This window comes from Macrosteles quadrilineatus, unplaced genomic scaffold (genome assembly GCF_028750875.1).
Source record: "Macrosteles quadrilineatus isolate MER2022 unplaced genomic scaffold, UCM_ALF_1.0 Scaffold_4__1_contigs__length_99947679, whole genome shotgun sequence".
NCBI lineage: Eukaryota > Metazoa > Arthropoda > Insecta > Hemiptera > Cicadellidae > Macrosteles > Macrosteles quadrilineatus.
In genome coordinates, this window is record NW_026542597.1 from 11,207,323 (window position 1) to 11,232,320 (window position 24,998).

The 24,998-nt window shown below is 37.1% G+C and overlaps 1 protein-coding gene across 1 annotated transcript in view; it reads left to right on the forward strand.

Annotated features, from left to right (window-relative positions):
* The window catches only part of LOC128992069 (growth factor receptor-bound protein 14-like), a 200,958-nt gene that overhangs the window by 72,034 nt on the left and 103,926 nt on the right, over positions 1-24,998 (forward strand). The window contains exons 4-5 of the mRNA XM_054415460.1: positions 1,596-1,676; positions 16,762-16,890. Coding sequence (XP_054271435.1) covers positions 1,596-1,676; positions 16,762-16,890 — 210 coding nt within the window. The remainder of the gene's footprint in view (positions 1-1,595; positions 1,677-16,761; positions 16,891-24,998) is intronic.

Genomic DNA, 24,998 nt, shown 5'->3' on the forward strand with positions numbered 1-24,998 from the left:
TTTTTTTTTGGTTACATATATTAGATTGTGCAAGTTTGTGTTTTTGTTTCACCTCTCACTGTAATACAGTGGAACCTCGATAAGAAGACCCTCGATAACAAGTCACTCTTGATAACAAGTGTATTTTTAAAATCCCCTTGAATTAATTTTTTCTCTAAACACATGTTATTGCAAACCTCAATAAGAAGTCACCTTGATAACCAGACTTATTTTATAATCCCCATGAGAGTCTTGTTATCAAGGTCCTAATATATTTTGTTTTCGTTTGTGTCATTCATTAGATTGTGCAAGATTGCGTTTTTGTTTCACATCTCACTGTAATAATTTTTTTTCATTCATTAGATTGTGCAAGTTTGCGTTTTTGTTTCACATCTCACTGTAATATTTTGGGTTTGTTTTGTTTCATTAATTACATTGTGCAAGTTTGCGTTTTTGTCTCACCTCTCACTGTAATATTTTGGTTTTGTTTGGTTTCATTCATTAGATTGTGCATGTTTGCGTTTTTGTTTCACCTCTCACTGTAATATTTTGGTTTTGTTTGGTTTCATTCATTAGATTGTGCAAGTTTGCGTTTTTGTTTCACCTCCCACTGTAATATTTTGGTTTTGTTTGGTTTCATTCATTAGATTGTGCATGTTTGCGTTTTTGTTTCACCTCTCACTGTAATATTTTGATTTTGTTTTGTTTTATTCATTAGATTGTGCAAGTTTGAGTTTTTGTTTCACTTCTCACTGTAATATTTTGGTTTTTTTTTTGTTACATACATTAGATTGTGCAAGTTTGTGTTTTTGTTTCACCTCTCGCCGTAATAATTTTTGTTTCATTCATTAGATTGTGCAAGTTTGCGTTTTTGTTTCACCTCTCACTGTAATATTTTGGTTTTGTTTGGTTTCATTCATTAGATTGTTCAAGTTTGCGTTTTTGTTTTATCTCTCACTGTAATATTTTGGTTTTTTTTACATACATTAGATTGTGCACGTTTGCGTTTTTGTTTCACCTCTACTGTAATATTTTGGTTTTGTTTTGTTACATACATTAGATTGTACAAGTTTGTGTTTTTGTTTCACCTCTCACTGTTATATTTTGGTTTTGTTTGGTTTCATTTATTAGATTGTGCAAGTTTGCGTTTTTGTGTCACATCTCACTGTAGCATTTTGGGTTTGTTTTGTTTCATTAATTAGATGGTGCAAGTTTGCGTTTTTGTTTCACCTCTCACTGTAATATTTTGGTTTTTTTTTGTTTCATTTATTAGATTGTGCAAGTTTGCGTTTTTGTTTCACCTCTCACTGTAATATTTTGGTTTTGTTTGGTTTCATTTATTAGATTGTGCAAGTTTGCGTTTTTGTGTCACATCTCACTGTAACATTTTGGGTTTGTTTTGTTTCATTAATTAGATTGTGCAAGTTTGCGTATTTGTTTCACCTCACACGGTAATATTTTGGTTTTGTTGGGTTTCATTCATTACATTGCGCAAGTTTGCGTTTTTGTTTTACCTCTCACTGTAATATTTTGGTTTTGTTGGGTTTCATTCATTAGATTGTGCAAGTTTGCGTTTTTGTTTCACATCTCACTGTAATATTTTGGTTTTGTTTCAGCAATTCTTTCCCGATGACATGGTGGACCTAACAGCTTGGAACAATCTGTTTCCGACGAATGGGTCAACGACGTTGTTACAGGTATATTATTGTGTGATTTTACTGTTTTATTTTGCTGGCTTTCTGCGTCCCATAAATTTTCGAATTTTAACTTTAATACAATCGTAAATACATCCAACACTTGATATTTACAAATATTTACACATTTATTTTCACTTGTACAGTCTGAAAAAGGTGTTATTAAAGATGGTAATGACGATCGATTTCGATTGGGCACTCCAATCATCATGAGCCCCAAAATACGAATTACGTCATTCGCCTTCTGTGCCTTCAGTAGAACATTAGAAAATAACAATAAGCACTGACCCATACTTTCTCCCATCAGCTGTCAACACTTTTATAAAGGGTGTGAGTAGCTCTGATATTTTATGGATAAAATTTAAAAAAAGTCAATAACTTTTTAACTAGGATATCTAAAAGAATTTGTGGTTTTCCCACTTCCTTCAGAGTAAAAAAGACCAGGACGTAATAAATTCTAATAACAATTATTGTTCAAGCTGATTTAGTGAAAATCCTATTTTTCAGTTATTGGGGTTGTAAGGATTTTTCGACATACTTTGCGTAGGGGAAGAAAGTAAAAAGTACTTAAACGCCCACAACAAATGACAACTACGCATCAAAGTCGTCCCCAAATGACGGTAATTCCACGGCCATTTACATAACAAATATCACGAACGTCTGTTCCACGTCGAATTAACAAGAAACATCGAGGCAATCTTCCAACATTATTCATTCAGCAAAGATACCGCCCGGCTGTGTAGGCGGTGGGTTTGTTGAACCTTTGTTGGAATCAGCTGATTATAGTGATTACACAAGGGTCACGTGACATTGCTACAATATTGATATCCGGTCGAATAACTAATCTGCCTTTACTTTCCAGCATAGAATATTGAACCAATTGGTCTATTGTCTGTAGGTTCTAGCGACATTAATCAGTTTTCCCATTGTAGAATAGTGGTTGTATTTTGTGTGTGCTATGTGATTTAACAGAATAACCCAGGTTTTTTTACAGATTTCAGTTGAGACAATTTTACTAATTGATGATTGGCAAGATAGAGTATGATTAAAATCCGGATTTAAAAACCTATATTACCCTACATTAGTTTAACCACCATTTAATTAAAATTTATTGGTTTTTAATTTGCATTTGCTTCCTGTACATTTTTAATAAGCTGGTTAAACTAATTTAGGCTTTAGTTTTGAAATCCGGATTTTAATCATACTCTATTTTGCCAATCATCAATTAGTAAAAATATCTCCACTGAAATCTGTAAAAACCTGAGTTATCCTTTTAGTTCAAGTGAAGAAAAGGTTAAACGATTCAAAAATTATTATCCGTTCAATATTTATACGTATAAGTATAAACAAAATGATTTATCATCGCGATTGAACACATTTTCACTGAAGAAAAATCTAATTACTCATTTTCGAGTAAACTCTTTGTACTATAAACATATACTAAGTTTTATTTAAGAAAATGAAGATAACTTTAATCATATTTAAAGACAATGTTTTATTTATGACCATTATTCCTGGTTGGCTTTTATTAGAAGAAACCACACGAAAGAAAGTTTTAACGCTACATTTTATGCCTTTGCATTACGAGCGTCCAATAAAGACATAAACCTCCCGTTTGTTGGAAATTGTATTCATAACCGAGGGAACGTATCTCGTTATCTGTTGGAAAGTTTACAACGCACACAATCAAGATTAACAAGCTCGTCGAAAGGAACAGCGGAAAATTGTAAAAACAGAAATCCCCCAAGATAAGACTGTGAGTGGCTGCTGTTTGGAGGGGATGTGCGAGTTTGGCAGCGTGAGTGGCTGCTGTTTGGAGGGGATGTGCGAGTTTGGCAGCCGACGCGAGAAACGTGCCTCCGCGACGGTTTTACGCTTGTCTTTATGACGCCGGAGAGCCGTAAAATGGGATTTGATTTCTCTGATAAGTTGAGTGCGCCTGGCGAGTGGCCAAGGCTCAACACACACCACGCACCTTGCGATGTGGTCAGCATTGTGAATGTGTTGTAATGGTGTCTATTTAGGTGTCAAGTGGGATTGTTATCTGTCCTACGCTAGGCTCTAGGGATCGTTTTTCAATTCAGACTAGATCTTGGAGTTGCGGCGTTATACGTTGGAGGGATTTGAACCAGGAGCCCTAGGGACCAAAGTCCCGCGCTATACCACTAGACCAGCTCGCTCCCCAGTCTATAAGGTTCTTGGGTGGTGCCAAGTGGAATTCTTTTCTATCCTACGCTAGGCTCTAGGGATCGTTTATCTCATTTACTTCAGTCCTTGGGGTTGCGGCATTATCCTTTGGTGGGATTTGAACCAGGGGCCCCAGAGATCAAAGTCCCGCGCTATACCACTAGACCAGCTCGCTCACCAGTCTATAAAGGCCTCTTCACACTGGGCCACCATGGTGGCGACACCGGTGGCGACACTGGTGGCTGGTCAAAATTTGCATGGACCACCAGCTCAGCCACCAGTGCAGCTGCAGCCACAAAGCTCACAGTTGGACGTCGAAGAGGAAGGTGCTTAGCGTATATATTTTTTTGAAATTGTGAAAACATAAGAAAAAACTTATTTTTTTGTTCATCCGTTTTTATGAGATATAAGTACCAGAGAGACTTTTTTCATTCACTACCAGGACCTTAGAAATAACCCTGACACGTTTCACAATTACTACTTACTGAAGAATGAGTGTTTTAAGATTTGATGAGCTTCTGGGACGTCTGAAAGATAAAATATCTTCAGAAGAGAAACTGCTACTAACGTTGTGGAAAATTAAATAAAAACATAGTTAGTATACCATTTATTAATAACACTGTAATACCTTGACTCAATGTATACATTGCAATGACGAAAAGATGTAAATGAAATACCTATACATTTTGTTATATCAATAAAATCGTTTCCCCATATTTATTACCTTAAAACTTCAAAAGATTAGTAAACTAGTATCATTGACTATGAATCCTTAAAAGACAATGCATCTAGTACTAAAAAGCGTACCCAGCAAAATATCCTAGCGGAGATTAGCAGAACTAGTTCAGTACCTCTATGCGGTGGCGTTCCTAGCGGCAATGGCTGGAAACTCGTGTTGTAAGTGCTGCGCGCGCACGCGTGCATCCCCGCTCCGCTGCCGACACTCCAGCCAGGTCGCGGTCCTCTTTGATCTCCCTACCGTCCGACTCACCGGCGCCGCATGGTTCGCCTCACATAGGCCCTGCGCGGTGATCGATCCCTTCACAATATTCTCTAGGCAAACGCGTGGTCGTTTTTATATATCATATTAATTATATATAAATTAATGTATTTATTATATGCATTATTATTATCACGTACACAGATTTATGCTATATTCGAACCTTCGTAAAAATAGATCCAGCTGTCATTACTGCTATAAATATGGCCGTTACAAATGCTGGTAGATTGGTCATGTACAGCAACAAAAAGCTGTAATAAACATTGAGAACTGTCAAAGTAGGATTGTTTTGAGTTATGTTTATGTTTTAATAAGAAATATGTGATTTTGTGCATGTAGAAATTTGTGTAGAAATGTATGGGGTAGAAATTGGTTTTTCCTACAGTTACCTAACAATGTACATGTTCTCTCACTGATTTGAGAAAGCAAAGTGGCCAATTCGCTCATCAGTGAGACAATGTTAACATTGTCTCACTCCAGATTTGCAACGTGAAGGCACGAAATAGTGAGCGCGTAACATGCAGGCAACGTCGTATGCGCGCGAAATACGTTGGCAGCACTGGCTGCAAATCAGCTGGTCAGCTGTTGTACTGTTGTATTTGTCACTTCACATTAAATGATTAAATGTTATATTAAAAGTTCACTTCTGTGTAAAAATAGGTTATGTTTCTTCACCAATTTATTTGTTTTATGGTAACTGTAGGAAAAGTATAATGTGCAACTCGAGTTCAAAGTACAATTGCCTCACTCGAGAAACCATTCCTCACTCGCCTACGGCTCGTGAGTAAGGATTTCTCTCGAGTGAGTCAATTGCTCACTTTTCTCACTAGTTGCACAAATAACTATTTCCCATTTTGGCTAAAAAAACATATGATTTAGCAATTTGTTTCCAAACCATTTTGTAGAGCTTAAAAACCCAAATAATTTTGTCTATTGAAGTGTTATTATTCATCTAATGGTTACGGAGAAATAGTTATTTGTGCAACTAGTGAGCAAAGGGAGCAATTGACTCACTCGAAGAAATACTTAGGCCTAATGAGGAATGGTTTCCAGAGTGAGGCAATTTCACTTTGCACTCGAGTTGTTGGCCTACATTACATTTTTCCTACAGTTACCATAAAACAAATACATTGGTAAAGAAACGTGACATATTTTAACACAGAAGTGAACTTTTAATATGACATTTAAAAACATAAACTTAGAAGATAAAACTACAACATTATACAACAGATTATACAACAATACAACAGCTGTTTATGAACATTAATTAAATTTATAAAATACATACACCCACATTTCTTACTTAACTGCAGTATTTAAACTTTACAATAAAAAAAACTTTTTTACCCTCCCTGTTGCAGCAGACCTAAGTTATCGTTAAACTAATTATATTTGAATAGGTAATAAATATGTTATATTTGTAAGGTGACATTTTAGTGTAAATCCAATCAGTCAATTGGAAATTCGTTTAGTCTGCAGGTTTGCTGCTTTGGGGGTGTTTCTATGGTTTAAACGCAAAGAAGTAGTAACTGCAATAGCATTTGATACGTATACGCCTATCCCGTACGAAGGACCTTTGCAATACCTCTATACAGGGTGAATAAAAAGTCAAGACCCCCCCCCTCTAATATTTTTCCAAGTAAATATACAGAGATATCCTTTTGGCGGTCAAGCAATATTAGCAGGAAGTTTCATTTTATCATTTTGAAATTTTTGAGTGCCCCCCCAAAATGGGAGATTTGGGGGGCAACTCAAATATTTTAAATGTAAACCCCCTTCAAGTGACACCTCATTTTGAAGAGTTTGCAAAAACTTAGAGGGGGGGGTCTTGACTTTTTACTCACCCTGTATATTTTAATATCTTTATATATTTTAACAGTGCAGTGACTAAAAAGGTGCGTTTTATAATATATATGTCGTTTGGGCGTTGACTGTATATAGTTGACAAGTTAACGGTATGGGCAACGTCGGCTTCTGCCAACAGTGGGGCCAGTGGGGGTTGGGTTGGGGGAAGCTAGACCAAGGACACTTCGCCCGCCCCGCAGTGCCACTGACTGTGAGCGCAATCCAGTACTCCAGTAGTTCTTTAGTTCTTTGTTCTTTACATCACTTCGGTTTGTTTGCTGAGTTGAGACTGTCGAAAGTTAGTTGATTGTTGCTTTGTTCGTTTATGGTTAGCTGCAGAAGTGAGTGGCACTTGTCCGCCAGGTGAAATTTTCTTTGTAAGAGACAGTGCATTGTATTTTTGAAATAATAATAATAATAATTTTGAAAAATAATTACATTTGATTTTTAGCAGCAAACGTCTTGATTATGTCAGAAAATGGAACATTTGCCGCTCTTACATATTTAGCACAAATTGTGAACTACTTTATGATTAACACTCGACGAGTTATTTTGAATAAATAGTCATACCAGACGACAACCAATTGTTGTGTTCTGTAAGGGCTGATTTGTTTTAGCGAATTTCCCTATAGGGAAGTAGCTATTACCGTAGGTGGCATGGTAAGACCTAGGCCCGGGACCGATTTACTTTTTCATTTTGATGTCCCCAGAGGCCAAAAACACCATTCGTTCAAATTTTTATATATGTATATATATATATATATATGTGTCCGTGAACACGATAACTTGAGTAATTTTTGTCCGATTTTGATGAAATTTGGTTTGAAGGTGTAAGGCGGGATAAACTTGAATGAGTTCGCGAACCAGCATGATCAGACCATGGGAACAGGGTTTTACGGGTGGTTTTATGGGGTAAAAATTGGTTTTTCTAATTTTTTACCCTCTAAACACAAAATTTCCCAATTTCTCTCCAGATCTTTTTAAAGAGCTTAAAAAAAGAAATAATTCAGTATATCCAAGTGTTTTTGTACAATTTTTGGTTACGGAGAAAATTCAAAAAAATGTTATTTTAAAATTCCCATGTTATTCTTATGGAGAATATTGTAAAATGTTGTAGTTTGCTTGTTTATGGATATATTTTAATCAAACTTGGTAAATTTATTTATTTTATACAAAGTTATTCATATTTTACCAAAAATACACTTTTTTACCCTCCCTGTAGCACCAAGCCTAGGTACTCATAAAACCTAATGTTAATTAAATACATTCAATTGAAAATCAATTCAGGCAAATGGGAATTCGCTTAGTCGGCAGGTTTGCTGCGGCGGGGGTATTATGGTTACTAACAGCCAGCGTCACTTTGTGACTACAAAATCCGTGATATAGCCTATTTGAAATAATTTACGGATTTCTATTGCAAATCTTAAAAAAAGAAAAAAAGCTAACGTAAGTTCTTATTTACAATTTATACAAATAAGATTGCAATATTTTACTTGAATTCACTACATCACCAACTCTAACGATTTTCGTATGGATGTAAACGAATTTGTAGCATTTTTATCTGTTGTTATGTAAACAAATTAAAATCTATATAAATAGAATTACAGTTTTGTCTGTACATTGCTTAGAATCATGCAGTTTTTGGTTTTTTTACGTTTCATAGCCTAAGAAAGCCGAAACGAGTCTTATCTAAATTTCTGTCTGTATGTCTGTTTGCCCATTCTGTGACTCCGTCTGTAACGCCAAAATGTCATTTTACCGGCCTACTCCTAGAAAACTAGAGTACCGATCAAGGTTCTAATCATTTTTCTGTATTTACTGGATTGGTGAGTGTCTTTGGCTATAAAAAAAATGCCTCGCTTCTTTGAAAACAAAATAACGAACCACCAAAAACCCAATTTTGTTCGATTTTTGTCAAATTTTCTCCCAATGTTTACTATTACATTTTATGAAATAACGATCAGCTGTTTGGATTAGTTCTCACTTCTAGCTGTCACTGATATGTTTACATTAAAAGTTGTTTACAAATAACCATTTCCGATCAAGTTTAGTCAGCACATCCCGCACATCCAAACCAAGTGAGATTAAAAACTTTGTGCCTTACTTAACCGGTTTAATTAATCGCAAGTGCAACGATTGTTCTTGAGTTTTGATAACCGGGGAAAATGCCGTGAATTAGTGTTGTATCAGTGCAAGGAAACTTACATTTTTTTTTATCATCGTCACCAATACCGTAGCTTACAAAGGTTTCCACTCATTGACGGTGATTGAAGGACAGTTATGTAAAGTGCAAAATCACAAGTGCAGTGAGTGGGTGATCGTGGATGTTGCTGCGATCTTGGAAGATCTTTCTGATTTCGCTGTGAACGTACCGTAACGGAGGTTTAACTTAACAGATGTAGCTAAACTCGCTTTTCCAATGTGTCACTTTTGGTTTCTACTTACTTACATTTCGACAACGATATCGGTACTTTTCCTACTTAGGAAGTAAAACTACAAACGTACAAAACCCCAGATTTGTGCGTTTTTTGTCACATTTCCTCCGAATGTTTGCTAGATATATGTACCGATTATCGTTTAGAGATTACGTAATCTTTTAAATAAGAAACCTTTGTTTGGATAAAGGTGGTTTCTTCAAACTGCCATTAATATGTTAACATTAAAAGCTTCTTACAAATAATGCTACTAATGGAAAATAACTTTGATTTTCGAAAACTTAAAAACTTTTAAAACCAAAGGAGATTAATAACTTCTGTACTGAACCACATCAAGTGAAAGTGTTTTTAGCAAACCGTAGTAAGTTTTCAAAGCTTTACGTTGTTAACGTTACATGTTACATGTTTTGTGGCCTGTGTATTTATTTATGTATATATTTGCCAACAAATTAATTAACACCTATAATACAGTTTGATTAGAAGGACAGTTCGAATTAGTCGTAAGTACTACAGTTATTTTCTCAAATGTAAACGTTGGTTTTTGGTACTACTACTAGTTCCTTGAACCGTTGGTTCCTTAGAACCGGTGGTAGCAGTAAGAATAATTTCAACATATCACTATTTTCACTATTTATTTATAAACACTGCACCTTATTGCTTATTAAATTTAACTGATGTCTTACTGAATAATCTTTAGCGTTTTCTGTCTGGACTCAAAAATGTTGTGTGAACTCAATTCTGCATTTGTGTGTGTATGTCTGTTGGTAACGCATTAATGTCCTTATTTTTCGTGGAAAAGACAAGAGCACCATTGTTAATAAAAATTTAAACCCGAATAAAGAGTGCAGTAGTGAGGTTGAGGAAGTGTTTTAACTACTTTTAACCAGTGTGAAAAGTAACTTTAAATTACAGGCCTACCTTAGGGCTATGCCTCATAGATCTATACTGTAAAGCAATTCCTTTCATCGTTTGATATAAAATATGGACTAACACGATCGGGTGATATTTAATTGCGAAGCATTCGTTTTGGCTTTGAAACTGTCAGATATTGTATTTGAGAAGGTTTATATGTATTCCTAAACAGTTATAGTTTTGCCATCATATCTGGAAAAATGCACACTAAATATGCAAACCGAACTCCTGTTCTGAATATAAGGGGTCTTTTATAGTATTCGTGGGTTTTAACTTACTACTAGATTCCCGTAGGTAGAACGGGCAAACAGCTAGTGTTGACATGAAAAAGTTAAGATGATTGACAACTGATTGATGATTGACAGATGATTAATAAACTCTGAAATGTTAAAAGCCTATTGGACGAAGGGCTTTCACGGGTTATCATCTAAACCCACAAAAGGCACATCTAAATAATTGGAGCTTTAAAATTGATACCCAAAATGCCTAGGAAAATAAATATTTAGGGGTCAATGTGCTGAATACAAACATCCAACAAATTCTTTTAATAATATAAATTTCAATGATATAATATATTTGGGAATTTACCGCTAAGCTAAAATCCATTCTGTAAAAAATAATTTTTACTATATTTCAATTTTTTTATATCCCTGGATGCAGATTGAAAATTAAAGTAGTTCTGGGTAAATGGGTAGTAGGGGTATGGTGTTGGTATATGTGTGTGTAAGTGTGAAAAAATGTGTGTGTAGGTATGACAAATTTAATTAAACCATAGGAATTGGGTAGGTAACAATGCTCGGTTGCGGTCATAATATAATCGCATCGTTGGGGTACGATGCAGTATCAGTGGAACTGGAAGTACGGTGAGAGGACAGAGAGTGAAGAGTTAAATTAAAAGGGACTGTGTGGTGTACGTGTAGGTACGTGCGCGTGTGCGCTGTAGCGATTAGCGAACCGGCAGCACGGCGTACTCTGTCTAGTGTCTGTACTGCGAGTGCGCCGAGTGCGGGCAGCGGGCCGGGCCGCCGGGCGCCGGGCGCCGGGCGGGAGTGCGCTGCCAGCACTATCTGGCAGAGAAGGAATAAAACAATTGACGCACGCGCTGTCTTTCGGAGGTGCAGACCAACTAACTGAACCCACGGACCTGGCTCAGCTCCGGCCATTACAATGGGCCCGTATGTATGCGTTGTCTTTTAAGGATTTATAGTCAATGCTAGTATACTAAGTAATGCCCGCTGGTAGTGACTGGTGGCGCTGCCAGTTGCTCCAATGTGAACAGTCCGATAAGAAACCATGGTACGACGTGATGGCGCCACCAGACTGGTGTCTCTGAAAATCGCAACCCCGAGCCACCGCATTTCTGGTCGCGCGGCCAGACGCGCCACCAAAGCTCAGTGTGAAGATGTCCCATTTAAATCAAGGCTAATGTAACGTAGCCACCATGGTGTCGCCACCGGTGTCACCACCATGGTGGCCCAGTGTGAAGGGGGCCTAAGGTTCTTGGGTGGTGCCAAGTGGAATTCTTTTCTATCCTACGCTAGGCTCTAGGGATCGTTTTTTCAATTCAGACTAGATCTTGGAGTTGCGGCGTTATACATTGGTGGGATTTGAACCATGGGCCCAGGGACCGAAGTCCCACGCTCTACCACTAGACCAGCTCGCTCCCCAGTCTATAAGGTTCTTGGGTGGTGTCAAGAGGAATTCTTTTCTATCCCACGCTAGGCTCTAGGGATCGTTTTACACTTTACTTCAGTCCTTGGGGTTGCGGCATTATCCTTTGGTGGGATTTGAACCAGGAGCCCTAGGGATCAATGTCCCGCGCTATACCACTAGACCAGCTCCCTGGTGTCAAGTGAAATACGAATAAATATAATGATGATGACTCTTAAAGTTAAAAAGGGATAGAAAGATAACCAGTCGGTCATTCAAACTTTGTAGAACATAGTCAGCCATATCAGCTCACACATTGAGATCAAACATTGCTCCAAAGGCAGTACACTCCGATAAATTTTTTTAGTAGTAAATAAAAAAAAAACAGTGTTTTTCGGAGAAGTGCCTCATTTTTTCGCAACAGAGCCCTAAAGGTTTATTCTTTTCCGAGCAGTGGTTGGTCAGCATGATACATGCGAGACTTATAAAAACAATTACTCTTTACCTTGGGTAAAGTTATAAAAATTAAAATTAAGAACCGCATTAACTTTTGTTTTTAGTTACATCAGACTCGTGCTAAACTATTTCACGGTAACCGCTTTCATCTTGGAACCGGAAAGCTAAAAACTGTGGGAAACAAAAAAGTCGTAACTCTCTTAAAGATCATTCACAACTAGTCACTCCACTGCGTCACCCCAGGATTTAAACCACAACAGGAGTCGTTGACAAAGACGACACTTGGATTTGACTTGATCCTCTCACATGTCCTTTCTTTGCTCAAGTGTGAAATCGTCCCTTGTTCAGGGATGAACAGCCGTTACGTATAAACACGCAGCCAGGACCCCTTATTTTGTCCACAGTTCGTTAGTCGTTACTTGTTATTTACAACTGGCCCTTGGCGTTTATTGTCTAATTAATATCATCCCCGGGGGGGGGGGGGGGGGGGGTGAGCTACACGCCACAGGATGAGGGGTTGATCCTTCTGACAGCTTGAGAAAGGTCGGAGATGTTCCCGTTGAAACGTCGACAAGTTATGGTGACTCCGAGTTTACGAGTCTTTGTGGTACCGGTACTTTTCTTCGCCTTGTGAAGTTTGTCATCAATCAATGTGATGGCGCACCGATTTTACTACGACTAGATTCACCATGATAGGTTTCATAGGATAGCAAAATTAGGGTTAAGTTTTTAGAAATTTAAATTTGGTTTTCAAATAGTGTAACAGCTACCGACGCTAACAATAGTTTAGATAAATAATTGCATCTTTAGCGAATTGTATTACTTCGCCTCACCTTCATGTTTAGAACATGCTATACATATTGTGATATAAATGTAAAAATCTGCCTCTGTGTGATAAAGTTATACATTAGTAGATGGAAAATGGCAAAACTCTTATCTTTTTTATAGTAGACATTGCATTTACTGTACGTTTAAAGTCATTGGAGCCTAGACGTTCTAACTCGTAAAACAATTGATTAAAAATTACAAAGAAAATTTATAACATTGACTAAATATACCTACCTGTAAAGTCTCACTAGATATTTAAATTACAATCAAACAATCAACACAAATTTAGTGTTTGAATTAAAATATTTTGAGTTGGTAAATAACTCTTCAGTGGCTGTTTGAAATTAACGAAATTAGCATCGCTGGCGGGAAAATCCGAGGTAGCAGTTGGCTTCGACGGACGCCCTTGAAAAATAATTCAAATCTAAAAAATTCTAATCCCATAGTGTCCTAGATATTTAAATTATCTCTTTGGTGTTTGAAAAAATATTTTGGTTGATAATACCTCTTCGGCAACTGTTTAAAAGTATCCAAGATGGCCGCTAGCTCCCAAGGACTCTTAAATTCGGTCGCAAAATGTTAAATGTATTTAATATCTTTTTAATTACTATCCTCACTATTGTACGCCACGAGAACGCACTACCGCAACAGCGTCTGTATATAGGCATGTAATACGGTCCTTATCTGGGCCGCACGATCGTTACACGGTCGAGTCGACGGAATAAAAAATGAAATCGTGTTCATAAAGACAAAGAGGACATTTCTAGTGATTTTCTGAATGGCACATTAGCTTGGGGAGGCCAACTACAGACTTTCACCTGGGCGAGGCCGTCCCAGCGGTACATCTGGATATATTGTCCCGGTATCCTGCGCTGCTATTAAGCTGCAGACAATTTTAATCGCCTTTTGTTCTCAAATGGAAGATCCGTAGCGTCTCCCGGTGAAACGAGCTCAATTACTTCGCCCGGAGTTCCGTCTCCGTCGTTGGATAAAAGTATTTCTTTTCACAGTTGGTTGAATTTGTTTTTGTGTAAAATGCACAGTTATATGTAAGTTTTTTCAAGCAAAATACGAAATACAGTAATTACCCTGTACGTGTTATTGAATTTACAGAAAGTAAATTGAAAATACTTCTCATAACATTTTTACTATACAGGGTGATTGATATAAGTGTGCCAGCCGTTTTATTCGAAAACTATAAGAGATATCAAAAAAAGTTAAATGGTAAGTGTTTTGGATTTTTTATTTAAAAAATTGTAGTCAAGTCCAAAAAATTATTTTAGCCACCATTTTTCCAATATGGCCACCAACTTTGATTTTTCTTATAGAACACCCTGTATTTTATGATGTATTCTGGTAGAAAAAGTAATTTTAAGACGATTTTATTTTTGTGATTTTTTCATAAACCTAACCGTTTTAAAGATAATAATGGTTAAAGTTTTGAAATTTCTGCATGAGAAAGAGTTTTGATAAAGGCCTAAGCAAGCATGCCAGCTGTTTTGCTCGAAAACCATTCAAAATTTCACAACTTAAACCATTATTATCTTTGAAACGGTTAGGTTTATGAAAAAAATCACAAGAATAAAATCGTCTTAAAAATACTTTTTCTACTAGAATACATCATAAAATACAGGGTGTTCCATAAGAAAAATCTAAGTTAATGGCCATATTGGAAAAATGGCGGCTAAAATAACTTTTTTGACTTTACTATAATTTTTTTAATAAAAAATCCAAGGCACTTACCATTTAACTTTTTTTGATATCTCGTATAGTTTTCGAATAAAACGGCTGGCACACTTATATCAATCACCCTGTATATTTACTTAAAAAACTGCAAATTTACTTTGATTCAATATTGTTGAATTACAATACGGTAAATACCTAAAATAATTGGTAAATGTATTTCGATTTCTCTAAAATTATAATCAGACCAACAGGCGAATGAACATCGTAATCGAATGTCATCCGCCTATTGGGTCTGTTGATTATTTTAGTGTCCAATCGAAATCGACCACCACTTACCATATTACATAAGTATTTACCGTCTGGCTACATACATAAGTGTAAAGATGTAATTTTAAGTGTTATTAGACGTATTTGATATACTCTCTGTATAAAATATTTTTATATTTGTGTCACAATATTTAATTCTTTTTACGTAGGTCTATAAGGAAAAATCTGAAGGAAAAGGAGTTATTGTTTGTTCAAACTTCCATTTACCCGCAGTTCTAAATTATGTTTAACAGAAACATCACTCCGGGCCCTGCAAAGTCAAAAGTTTCCAATTATACTTTGTAACTACTTCCACCCCCCCCCCCGCCGAGATCCACCCCCTGATCCCTCAAAACTCTGGCATCACTGTAAATATATTTATGTGTCGGGGTCTTTTAAGTTCCGCCTTTAATGTAATTTCAAGCGCTCACTATCTGGAGGACTCAGCTTTTAGTTTGTAGGAAAATCCTTTGATACTTTCATTACGTTAAAGAGTGCTTTTACGCCTCAGTTTATTTTTGTGACAGTATTTTTTTTGAATTTACGATGTCATTAGATTATTTTTTTATTTCTACCTTTTTGGCCTCCATGTTTCCTTGTACAGTAGCAGCGTTATATATATCAATTCCATACACCCAGTCTTGGGATCAAGTCATTGAAGTTATAGTACAGTAGTTCTATTGCAACGTTTTGCAGAAGATTAAACTGTATATTATTTTTAATGCTCAGAGGACTGTGTTGTCTATGGTATTGCATAACTACAGAACTATGCGTTACTAAAGAAAACCAAACTTTAATTTAATCTCAAACCTTATGCAACCTAAGAAAAAGTAAAATCAACTGAGAAAAGCAGCCTTATTTATTTGATAGACGATGTCACCTGAGAAAAAAATTTAAAGATGAAATCCAAGAAAGTGCACTATTAAAGTTTTTTTTTTTATTCCACGAGTTTATTTACAACCAACCCGTTTACGAAGGTCCCACAATAGTGTAAATAAAGCAGGAAATACGGGATTAGCAAGACATGCTTTGTGTTAAACAACCTCACATCTACAAGCCATTACCGGGCATGATTCAAGCTGGACGTGTAGTGAAAGTGAGTCGAGCGAGGTCGTCGACCCTAGAAAGTGCAGAGTTGGGTGTGAGGTAGGCCATGGACGAACTGATAGACTCGAGTCTTGCCGAGAAGGAAAATGGGGAGCGATTGCGATGGCCTCGTGGTAATAAAGGATTTCATTATGGTGACCCGCAACATTTGAGGTACAGAGTATGGGGCCCGTGGAAATATGGGTCTTTGATTGTTGCAGGAAAGAATATTACAGGGTGTTTCGTGATTCGCGAAGTGCATTAAGGGCACATTGTGCACGTGTGGATTTCACACGTATTGAAATTCTTTGCTACTTGGTAAACTGGGGAATGATTGTTGTTACAAGCTACACTGATTTGCGATCGAAATGTATTCACACTATACTGTAGTTTAACTAATTTCGCTTCGCTTGTTTCAATTTCTTTCATTTCCCCTTGTTAAAATCACAAGGCATTGTATGCTTTTCGTGCAATACTGCTACAATTTTCAAATGCCCAGAAGAAATGTGTGGACAGATAGACGACTGGGTTTTATTTTGACATATTGAACTGATCCTGAGATGAGGTTTAGAGACTGACTCTAGGTAGGCTTAAATCAAAAGATCTCATATTTTTCGGAATACTGAGTGTCAAACCTCTATCTATGCAATGTTCCTGAACTTGGTGATGGATTACATGACGTCACTGTGTGTTTCAGACTATACTGACGACAACTGCCGAATGTCCTCCCATCTTCAGCCAAGTCTGGGTGAGAGATCTTCACAAACAAGTCTGGGCCAAAGCCTTCCTCATGCTCAAAGATAGAAACCTCTACCTCTCCTTCAAGGTAAGCTGTCAACTGTGCTTTAAAAGTTTGAGAAATCGTGGTCTTGTGTGGAGTCAGACGACGGTTCGACCTGGACAACATTTCATCCAAGTCCAGCCATGGTGACTTCTATAATTTACCATGAGCTGTAGTGGCTCACTGGTTACGTGAAATAGTTACCTAATTTCTCATTACCACTAAATTAGGCACTAAGTTTGCGAAAGCGCCGAAAAGGTCTCCATTGCGTACATTTCACTCAGCTTTGAAAAAGTTTGTCATTCTCGTACTTGATTAGCGTAGGTGAGCAGAAGTTGTTGAATTCGTGACCAATTGTTTCCACAGGTGCAGTAGAAAGTGGAACTTGATTATGTGTTTCTCAAACAGACTTTCGATATGACTTCGAACACAAAAAACATTTTTTGTACCAAAACAGGCCTCCATCTCTTTTTCCAATTAATCGGAACATTGTGACACATGACTCAAAATAATCGGTTTACTCAGCACTCTCATTGTCAACCCACACAAAGTAGACAATAACCGCACACCACCAGGGTTGTGCTTAGTGAGTTGACACTGTTGGTCACGTGACCAGTGACCAGGTCACACAGAGGTCGTTTGGCACGTGCTGGGTCACATGTTACGCTACCATGGACTCGGTGTCGGATGACATCATTAGGCGAGGGATCAAGTCCGTCGGGAGTGGTGGAATTGGATTTCGTCCATGTGTTCCTTTTCAACCGAGATATCAGTTTTCAAAGCTGTAGAGAGCGTTGGTTAGTTTAAATCGTGTTTTCTGTCCGTACTAATTTGGGGTCTTCAAGAAGAGAGATGCCACTATGTAAAACGTACGTAAAATTTGTCCTGTGAAAATTAAGGTTATTTTGTAAAAAAAACCTAACCTAATTTAACCTAACCTAACCTGACTTTCTAATAGGCGGTGGCCATCTTCTTGAAAAGACCCCTAGTTTGGTGATCGTCATAAAGGGTCGTTGAACCTACAGTATCTTGAAATGTACATTTATTACACTTGTAACCAATATAGTTTTCCTGTGGTCATCTTAACATAAAATTTTGAAAGGAAATATGTATCGATTACGAAAAGGCCAGTCGAGATAGATTTATTCAATGGAATTATGTTTTATTGCATCAAGAGCTTTTTCAGAACTGCTATTTTCAAAGTACTTTCCACATAAACACAAGTGAACTATTGATGAGTTAGCGAATGTATGGAAATACTAGTAGATAGTTTGACCTAGGCAAGTCACGTTTTTGTATCACGTGTTGTCTAATCATGAAATCGTAATCGGAAAGTATTAACCGTTGTTACGAAATAACCATCAGTGAGTCAAAGGAATCCTCCAAATGTAAAGTGATGAGTCCCGCCGTTCAAAGTTCAATGGGTCAAATTACAGTTCATACATTTCAATTATGTCCAAATATGTTTTGGAATCGTAATTTTAAGTTACCACACTCTTTCCAAGTATTTTTCGCATTAGTAGAACAATCGAAATAATCATACCGGTCACAAAGGGCTAAAGACGAATTTGGTCGTGCATTAATTGCGCCAAAGAGTTCCTTTGTTGCGCCAAGCCCTCAGATGGTCCCAAAATGTGCCTTAGTTGTGCTAAGCCCAAACCAGTGAGGCGAGTTGCTGGCTGAAGGAATGTCCTTGTTTAAGTGTCATCCTAACCTAACCTAACCTAACCTAACCTACTCAATTATACAATCAAAGAGGGCCGCCATTTGTTGTAGTTAAAGAACGTATCGGGTGGCTCCCTTGTAGTTGGCGCAATTCAGGAATACCAGACTATGAGTGAATTGCTCCATTTACTTACTTTTGCCACACTCATGTTTTTGCCGCACTCCAGTATTCCAACCAAACAACACAAAAGACCTACTAGTACGACTACGATCAGCAGGTACAGCGTTTCCCATTTAACGCTTGGATTTAACTTACCAACATCAACGTGTTGTTTAGTGGAAAGGCTAATTATTTACAGGCTCAGCAATCCATCTAATGTTAAAATTCGAGAATACAATCCAAGTTTCTGGTTTCTTCCCCTATAACAGCTATGACTGTTCCCAGGGTTTACTGTTCCTAGTAACAGCCGTTTTGTCGATTTACCTGGATCTATTTCTGTTCCACCTTGAAATGCCGCCGTTCACATTAAGAAAACCTTCCAAGCGAAAGTCTGTACGGAGTGCTGCAGTGACCTCTGCTCGGCTCTGCTAAAGCTGTCTTGTCAGATGTTTTGACAGGAGTTAGTCGCCCGCGGCACTTTACGGGTCTTACTAAGTATTGGAACCTCCTAGCACTTTGTGAAAGACTTATCGTATTGATCGTCATACTCTATCTATCCATGACCTGTTGTTTCATAATGTTACAAAGTTTCGTCAAAATAGAGTATTGCAGAGTGAGATGTAATGTCGATTGCAATCCACGTATTTTCAAGATCATCACTTTTCTTTTTCTTTTTGAATACATTTGCTACCTGTAAAATATTTTGGTTATTTGTTAATAGTTAGGATACACAAATTTAGCATACAAAGTTTGATTTATACATTTGTATATTTTAATGATAAAATGATATACAGTATACCTTGTACCCTTGTGGTTGTGAACAACTTGAATTTATGCAAATTTGTTGGTTTAGTAAAATTTAAAGCGATTGAGTTGTATTCGCACATATTTTTTATGACAAGTTACACCTGGTTAACCAGCAATTGCACCAAATTACTTTTAACTTTTTACGTTACATATTTCATATTCATTTCGAAAAATAAACCTGCACAGCGTGGTGTGTGTGAGTGTTTATCTAAAAATATTCGTCAATTTTCAACTCTGGACTTCAAACGTTAAATTGAAATACAGAGCTAGAACAAGACGTACTAAATCTTCAGGTGTTTGTAGAATGTCAATAACAATTATTCGACCTTGAACCCAAACCCAACTGATTAACAGACATGTTGAAGGGGTGGGTGAGTTTACTATTAATCTATTTGCCTTCCTACGGTCGACTTGTCACTAACAGCTTTGATGCTTGATGCGAGATAGTTGATATAAGGCAGGCGCGAGGCGCTCCCATGTGTTGTGTGTTTGCATGAGTAGGCAGGCAGCTCTTGTGTAACAAGGAAGCCTTCTTGTGCTCCACGTGTGTACTCCATGACCTTCTGTCATCCCCACACATATGCCGTCAATATAGATGACAATTAGGAATTTCAGATATTGATTTTGGTTTTGACTGCATCCATGGGCATTTTCAAAAAGAGCCGCCACTAATAAATTTTTAGCCCTATATGATAATGAAGGTGGTGTATAATAACCTAACCTAACCTAATTGACCGAACCAAACAGAATTAACCTAACCTAACCTGGCCTGATTGACCTTACCAAATCTAACTTTCATTTGCCAATTTTCAATAGTGGCCGCCGTCTTCTTGAAAAGACCCAATTCCTAAGGTTATAATGACTAGTTTATTATATATAACATCGTTTTGTTTTGTTTGGTTTTATTTTAGTACGTTAAGCGGTCTGACTAACTTTAAAATTAAGTAACTAGCCGTAGTATTTGTGATTATTAACATTGTTTTGTTTGATACCTTTTGGGAAATGGAAAACGAATGAGTGATACACCAGTCCATAGTTCAGATTAGGCCAAAATCCTAGTCTCGTTGGAAAACTGTTGTCAATGGTTTAGTTTACTCGTTTTTTATTATGAATGTTGTACGTGTCTGCACAACATAGATAAAGGTTAACATCTTGCTTTATATTCACGGTTTTAATGTTATGATTACGAAATTGTTAAGAGCAGTACCAATTAATAAAAACTTGGGGCTGTAACCTTTAAACTAAAGCACTGTGCAAATAAGATTGGTTTAGGTTATTTTAGATTTAGCTTTTTTAGGTTAGGTTAGGTTATGTTTTGTTAGGTTAGGTTGTGTCAGAATGTTTGAGTACGTTATCTTAAATTAGGTTATATTAAGTTAGGTTAGGTAATCTTTCCATTTGCATAGTGGCAAATTAGTGGCGACTCTCTTGTTGAAATCACCAAATACTAATTGGGGTAAATATATTGATGTGTTTATATACAGTGACTGTCTACACTACCAACATGTCACAACCTGTTAAACACGTGAATCATACGGCCATTAGCGTGATATCGCTCCTTATCTGTTCCCAAACGACAGGACAAAGTCTAGACTGTGAACGAATCAACGAATGCTTGGTATTATGACCCTGTCATTATCTTGGCTGCACAAGGCTTTGCTGATAGCCATAGCCGAGGTGTTCAGCAATGGAGGAAATCCTCAGCACGGTCAATTTAGCCGGCCTCAGCTCAAGGTATAGCTTGTAGTTTTATAGGCTTCATAGCAACTGCAAAGCCTGCTTCCTTATTTGTGCTCACTTTATAGCGGTATAGTTGCAGTAGTTTGTCATGGCAAGTATTCTGCGGAAGCGTATTACTATTACTACTGTACTTACTCAGTTTCTGAACTTCAACAGGTACGTGTCCCGTATACCTTTAAAAACATTAGGAGGTTTTGATTAATAATTTGCATCAATTTCTTTAATACCTTTGTTACAACTAGTACGAACGAATACGGTTCGGACAACACAAGGTTGAAAACACTGTTCTGAGGCACAGAAAACATACTACAGTACTATAAACCAGAATGCCAACTGCATGGTAAAAACACAAAAAAGCATTACCATAGCGTTGCTATGCTGAGTGCATGGCAACGCTGGTGGCGCTGCCTACGGATTGACAGGCAAAGCTCTCAAAACACTTTTTATATGGTTTTTACAATGGTTTTTACCACGCGGTTGGCATTCTGGGTTATAGTAGTATGTTTTCTGAGTCTGAGGCTACAAATGTTCGTTATATTTGTTTATATTACGATTAAAGTTGCATTGGCGAAGAAATTATATTCTTTGAGCGAATTTCCCATAGAGAAGAAGCTATTACTAGTCGGTGGGTCATGGTAGGGCATTAGACCAGGGATAGATTATAATAAGTTTTGCTGCGGATATGGTGTTTTTTCTGTTGATTTGTTCAGATTTTGTTATTTTTACCGTCAAAATTCCCCACAGTTCAATATATTAATTTATCTTGCCTCTCCAAGGTTCAAAATTTAACACGTTCTATATTTGTAAAACTAACATACAAAGAATTTTAATATATTAAATTAATTAAAATTGTTTATAATATTTTTAGGTATGTGTACAGTTTTTAACAAGTGATAACACCTTGAGTACCTCGTTAATTTTCTTGTCCAATTACCATAACCATTCACATCTGTAAGTGAAAGTCGATGCAGTAAAGATGATAACCATTTTGTGTCCATGAATTATGAAGCTAATTGTTCCAGTCAGTCATTCTAGGGAGCGTCCGTGGTCCGTACATTAACATAAATGCTGGTTTATTATTCATTAAAGTTAATAAATAACGCCATTGTACACAGTGAGCCGCTGTAATGCCGGGCGATTGTTTGGTGTCGTGTTGATTATAATGGACGATTAGTAATTAACCATTGTTGGAGACCATCTGTGTAAATTAAACCATAGAAAAATAGATTTTAATATAGACCGACAACAGTGATGTAATTAGCATAAGTTCTGGCATCCACCGCTTGGAGCGCACGCGCTACGTAACCACACGGCACTCCTAGCGGTGGACGTCAGAACTTATGCTAAGTGAAGCACTGTTGTAAGTCTATATTTAATTTTATTTGTCTATGCTTATATCATCCTTGAATAAATCCCGAGGAGAGTCCTTATCGCAGCACATCTGCTTCTTCAGTAATAGATGTTTAATTTGTATGGATATTTTTATTTTATGGACACTTTTTTGCGAATCTTTACATAATTCTGAAATCAGTCAAGTCAGAATTAAAATAACTAAATCAGTAATTCAGTCGACAAATCCAGTATATTCTACTAACTAGTTTGTGCATACCTACGTATGTGTGCTGTACTTTAAAGAACAATTAGTAGTAATTTTGGTCCGATTTTGATTACATTTGTCATGGAAATGAATGAGGCTGGATGAACTTGATTGAGTTCGCTAGTATCAAGATTGGGTCATGGAAACGGGGTGTTTTTTGGGTTTAAAATTATTTCGAAAATTTGTTTTATCCAATGTTTACCCTAAAACATGAAAGTGCAAATTATAATTATAACCATAGTGTACAGCTGAAAAAAAAAATAGTTTTGTATATTGAAGGTTACGAATACAAATAAACGGTACCTTTAAAATCATCATGTTATTCCCTTGCAGGAAAAGACAACTGTCGTAGTTTGCTAATTTTGAATTATATTTTAAAAATTGGCAAATTAATTTATCTACTGTATCTGTGTTATGTTATACCGTAATGTTATCATTTTAAGAATTACACTTTTCCCTTTCCCATTGCAGAAAATCTGAGTGATTGTTTAATCTAATGTTATTGCATGAGGAATATCAAGTACAATTACAATCCAGACAGATGGAAATTCGTCTGCAGGAATGCTTCGGCGCGGGTATTTTTGAGTAGGAACTAGCTTAGTTGGCCCCTATACTTCAGTATCTATGTAATTAAACATTTAATTTTCATGTATTTGGGTTGGTCGAAATGATTTTACCCTTGATGTTATGTAAAGTCTCGCCCACAGAGAGTTCCTACATTTATGACGTAGTTCAGTTTGTGATCGTTTAGTTTACTACAGTTTTATTTGACCGCGGCGCGTCTCAAGTCGTTCCTTATCACACTTCCGCCTTTGTTATCAGGGCGGTGCTTCTCTTATCAGGCGTCACTTACTCCTCTTATTGACGTTTTAATATCACCGGCACCATCAGAGCGTTCTGGAAATCAGCTCAATTCCAGAATTGTAATAGCTTTATATCACACTCGATAATTTTCCCCCAATTTCTCCGATTCAGAAAATCTTTTAGTATCAACCGTGTGATAACTTTGTTGAGGTTAGCAAACCAGCAAGGTCCAAAAGGAAAGGAAAGAGGTTTTATGTGCACTGCACAAAAGTGTGTTTTCTTTGGCCACTTGAATCATCTCAAAATAATTTGTTATGTTCTGTGCATACCGCGATATTAAATTTACTGAGTACGTAGTTTCCATGTTTTTCTTGAACAAAGAAATTACTGTATTACTGATGTTTTAAAACAAATTTGATTCTGTGTGCGCTTTAATTCCAAACCAACATTCTCCGTGTTATTCGTCATGTTTTAGTAAAATCAACTACACATTGATCTATTCATTAGTACCAATCTGGGGTTCAAGTTTAATATTTAGTAAAACCTCAATCCAGCGAGGAATTCACTTTTGAAGACGAAAGTTGGAGAGTTTTTTAGTGATTCAAGTTTTATCTATACGCACATTTTGAAAGCTTTAGGCCCCGGCCACACGAGGCGGTTTAACCGCGCGAAGTTAAGCCGCGCGAAGTTAAGGGGTTCGACAACACATTGAATCAAATGAGAGTGGCCACACGAGGCGAAGTTTAGCCGCATGTGCGGTTGAGCCGCGACATGTCGTCCCTCGACCGCGCGAAGTTAAGCCGCGTTGGAGGGGATGACACACGTAGTCTTATGAGAGTGGCCACACGATACGGTTCGACCGCGCGGCAGCCGCGCTTATTGGAGATATTCTCCCTACATTTCCAGTGTTTTTTTAGTTTGTTTTGTGTTTGTTACCGGTTTTGTGGTGTTTAAACAATGTTTCATGTTGTTGTCAGACGTTCCTAAGCACTAATTGAACTTCTCATGAGTGTATCTTCTTCAGTTGTATGTGGTCGGAGCAATTCAAGTAACTCGTCAAACGATGCTACAGACATACGATAATAACCAAAAAACTCCGAAATATGGTTTCGCATGTGCTCGTAAAAGGTTTAGAACACATATGGTTTTTCCGTTATGAAAGGATTAATCTAATTATTTCTTCATTAGTCTACGCTTCTAATGCACAAACTAACATAAGTGTTTTGTACATGACTAAAAAGATTGAACTGAACTATGTTTTAATAGAGTACTGATACTGGGAAACCCCAACAGGAAGCGGTTCATCCGCCCCGTGTGGCCAGGTACTTCGCGCGGCTTAACTTCGCGCGAAGATAAGCCGCGCGGCTTAAATTCGCCTCG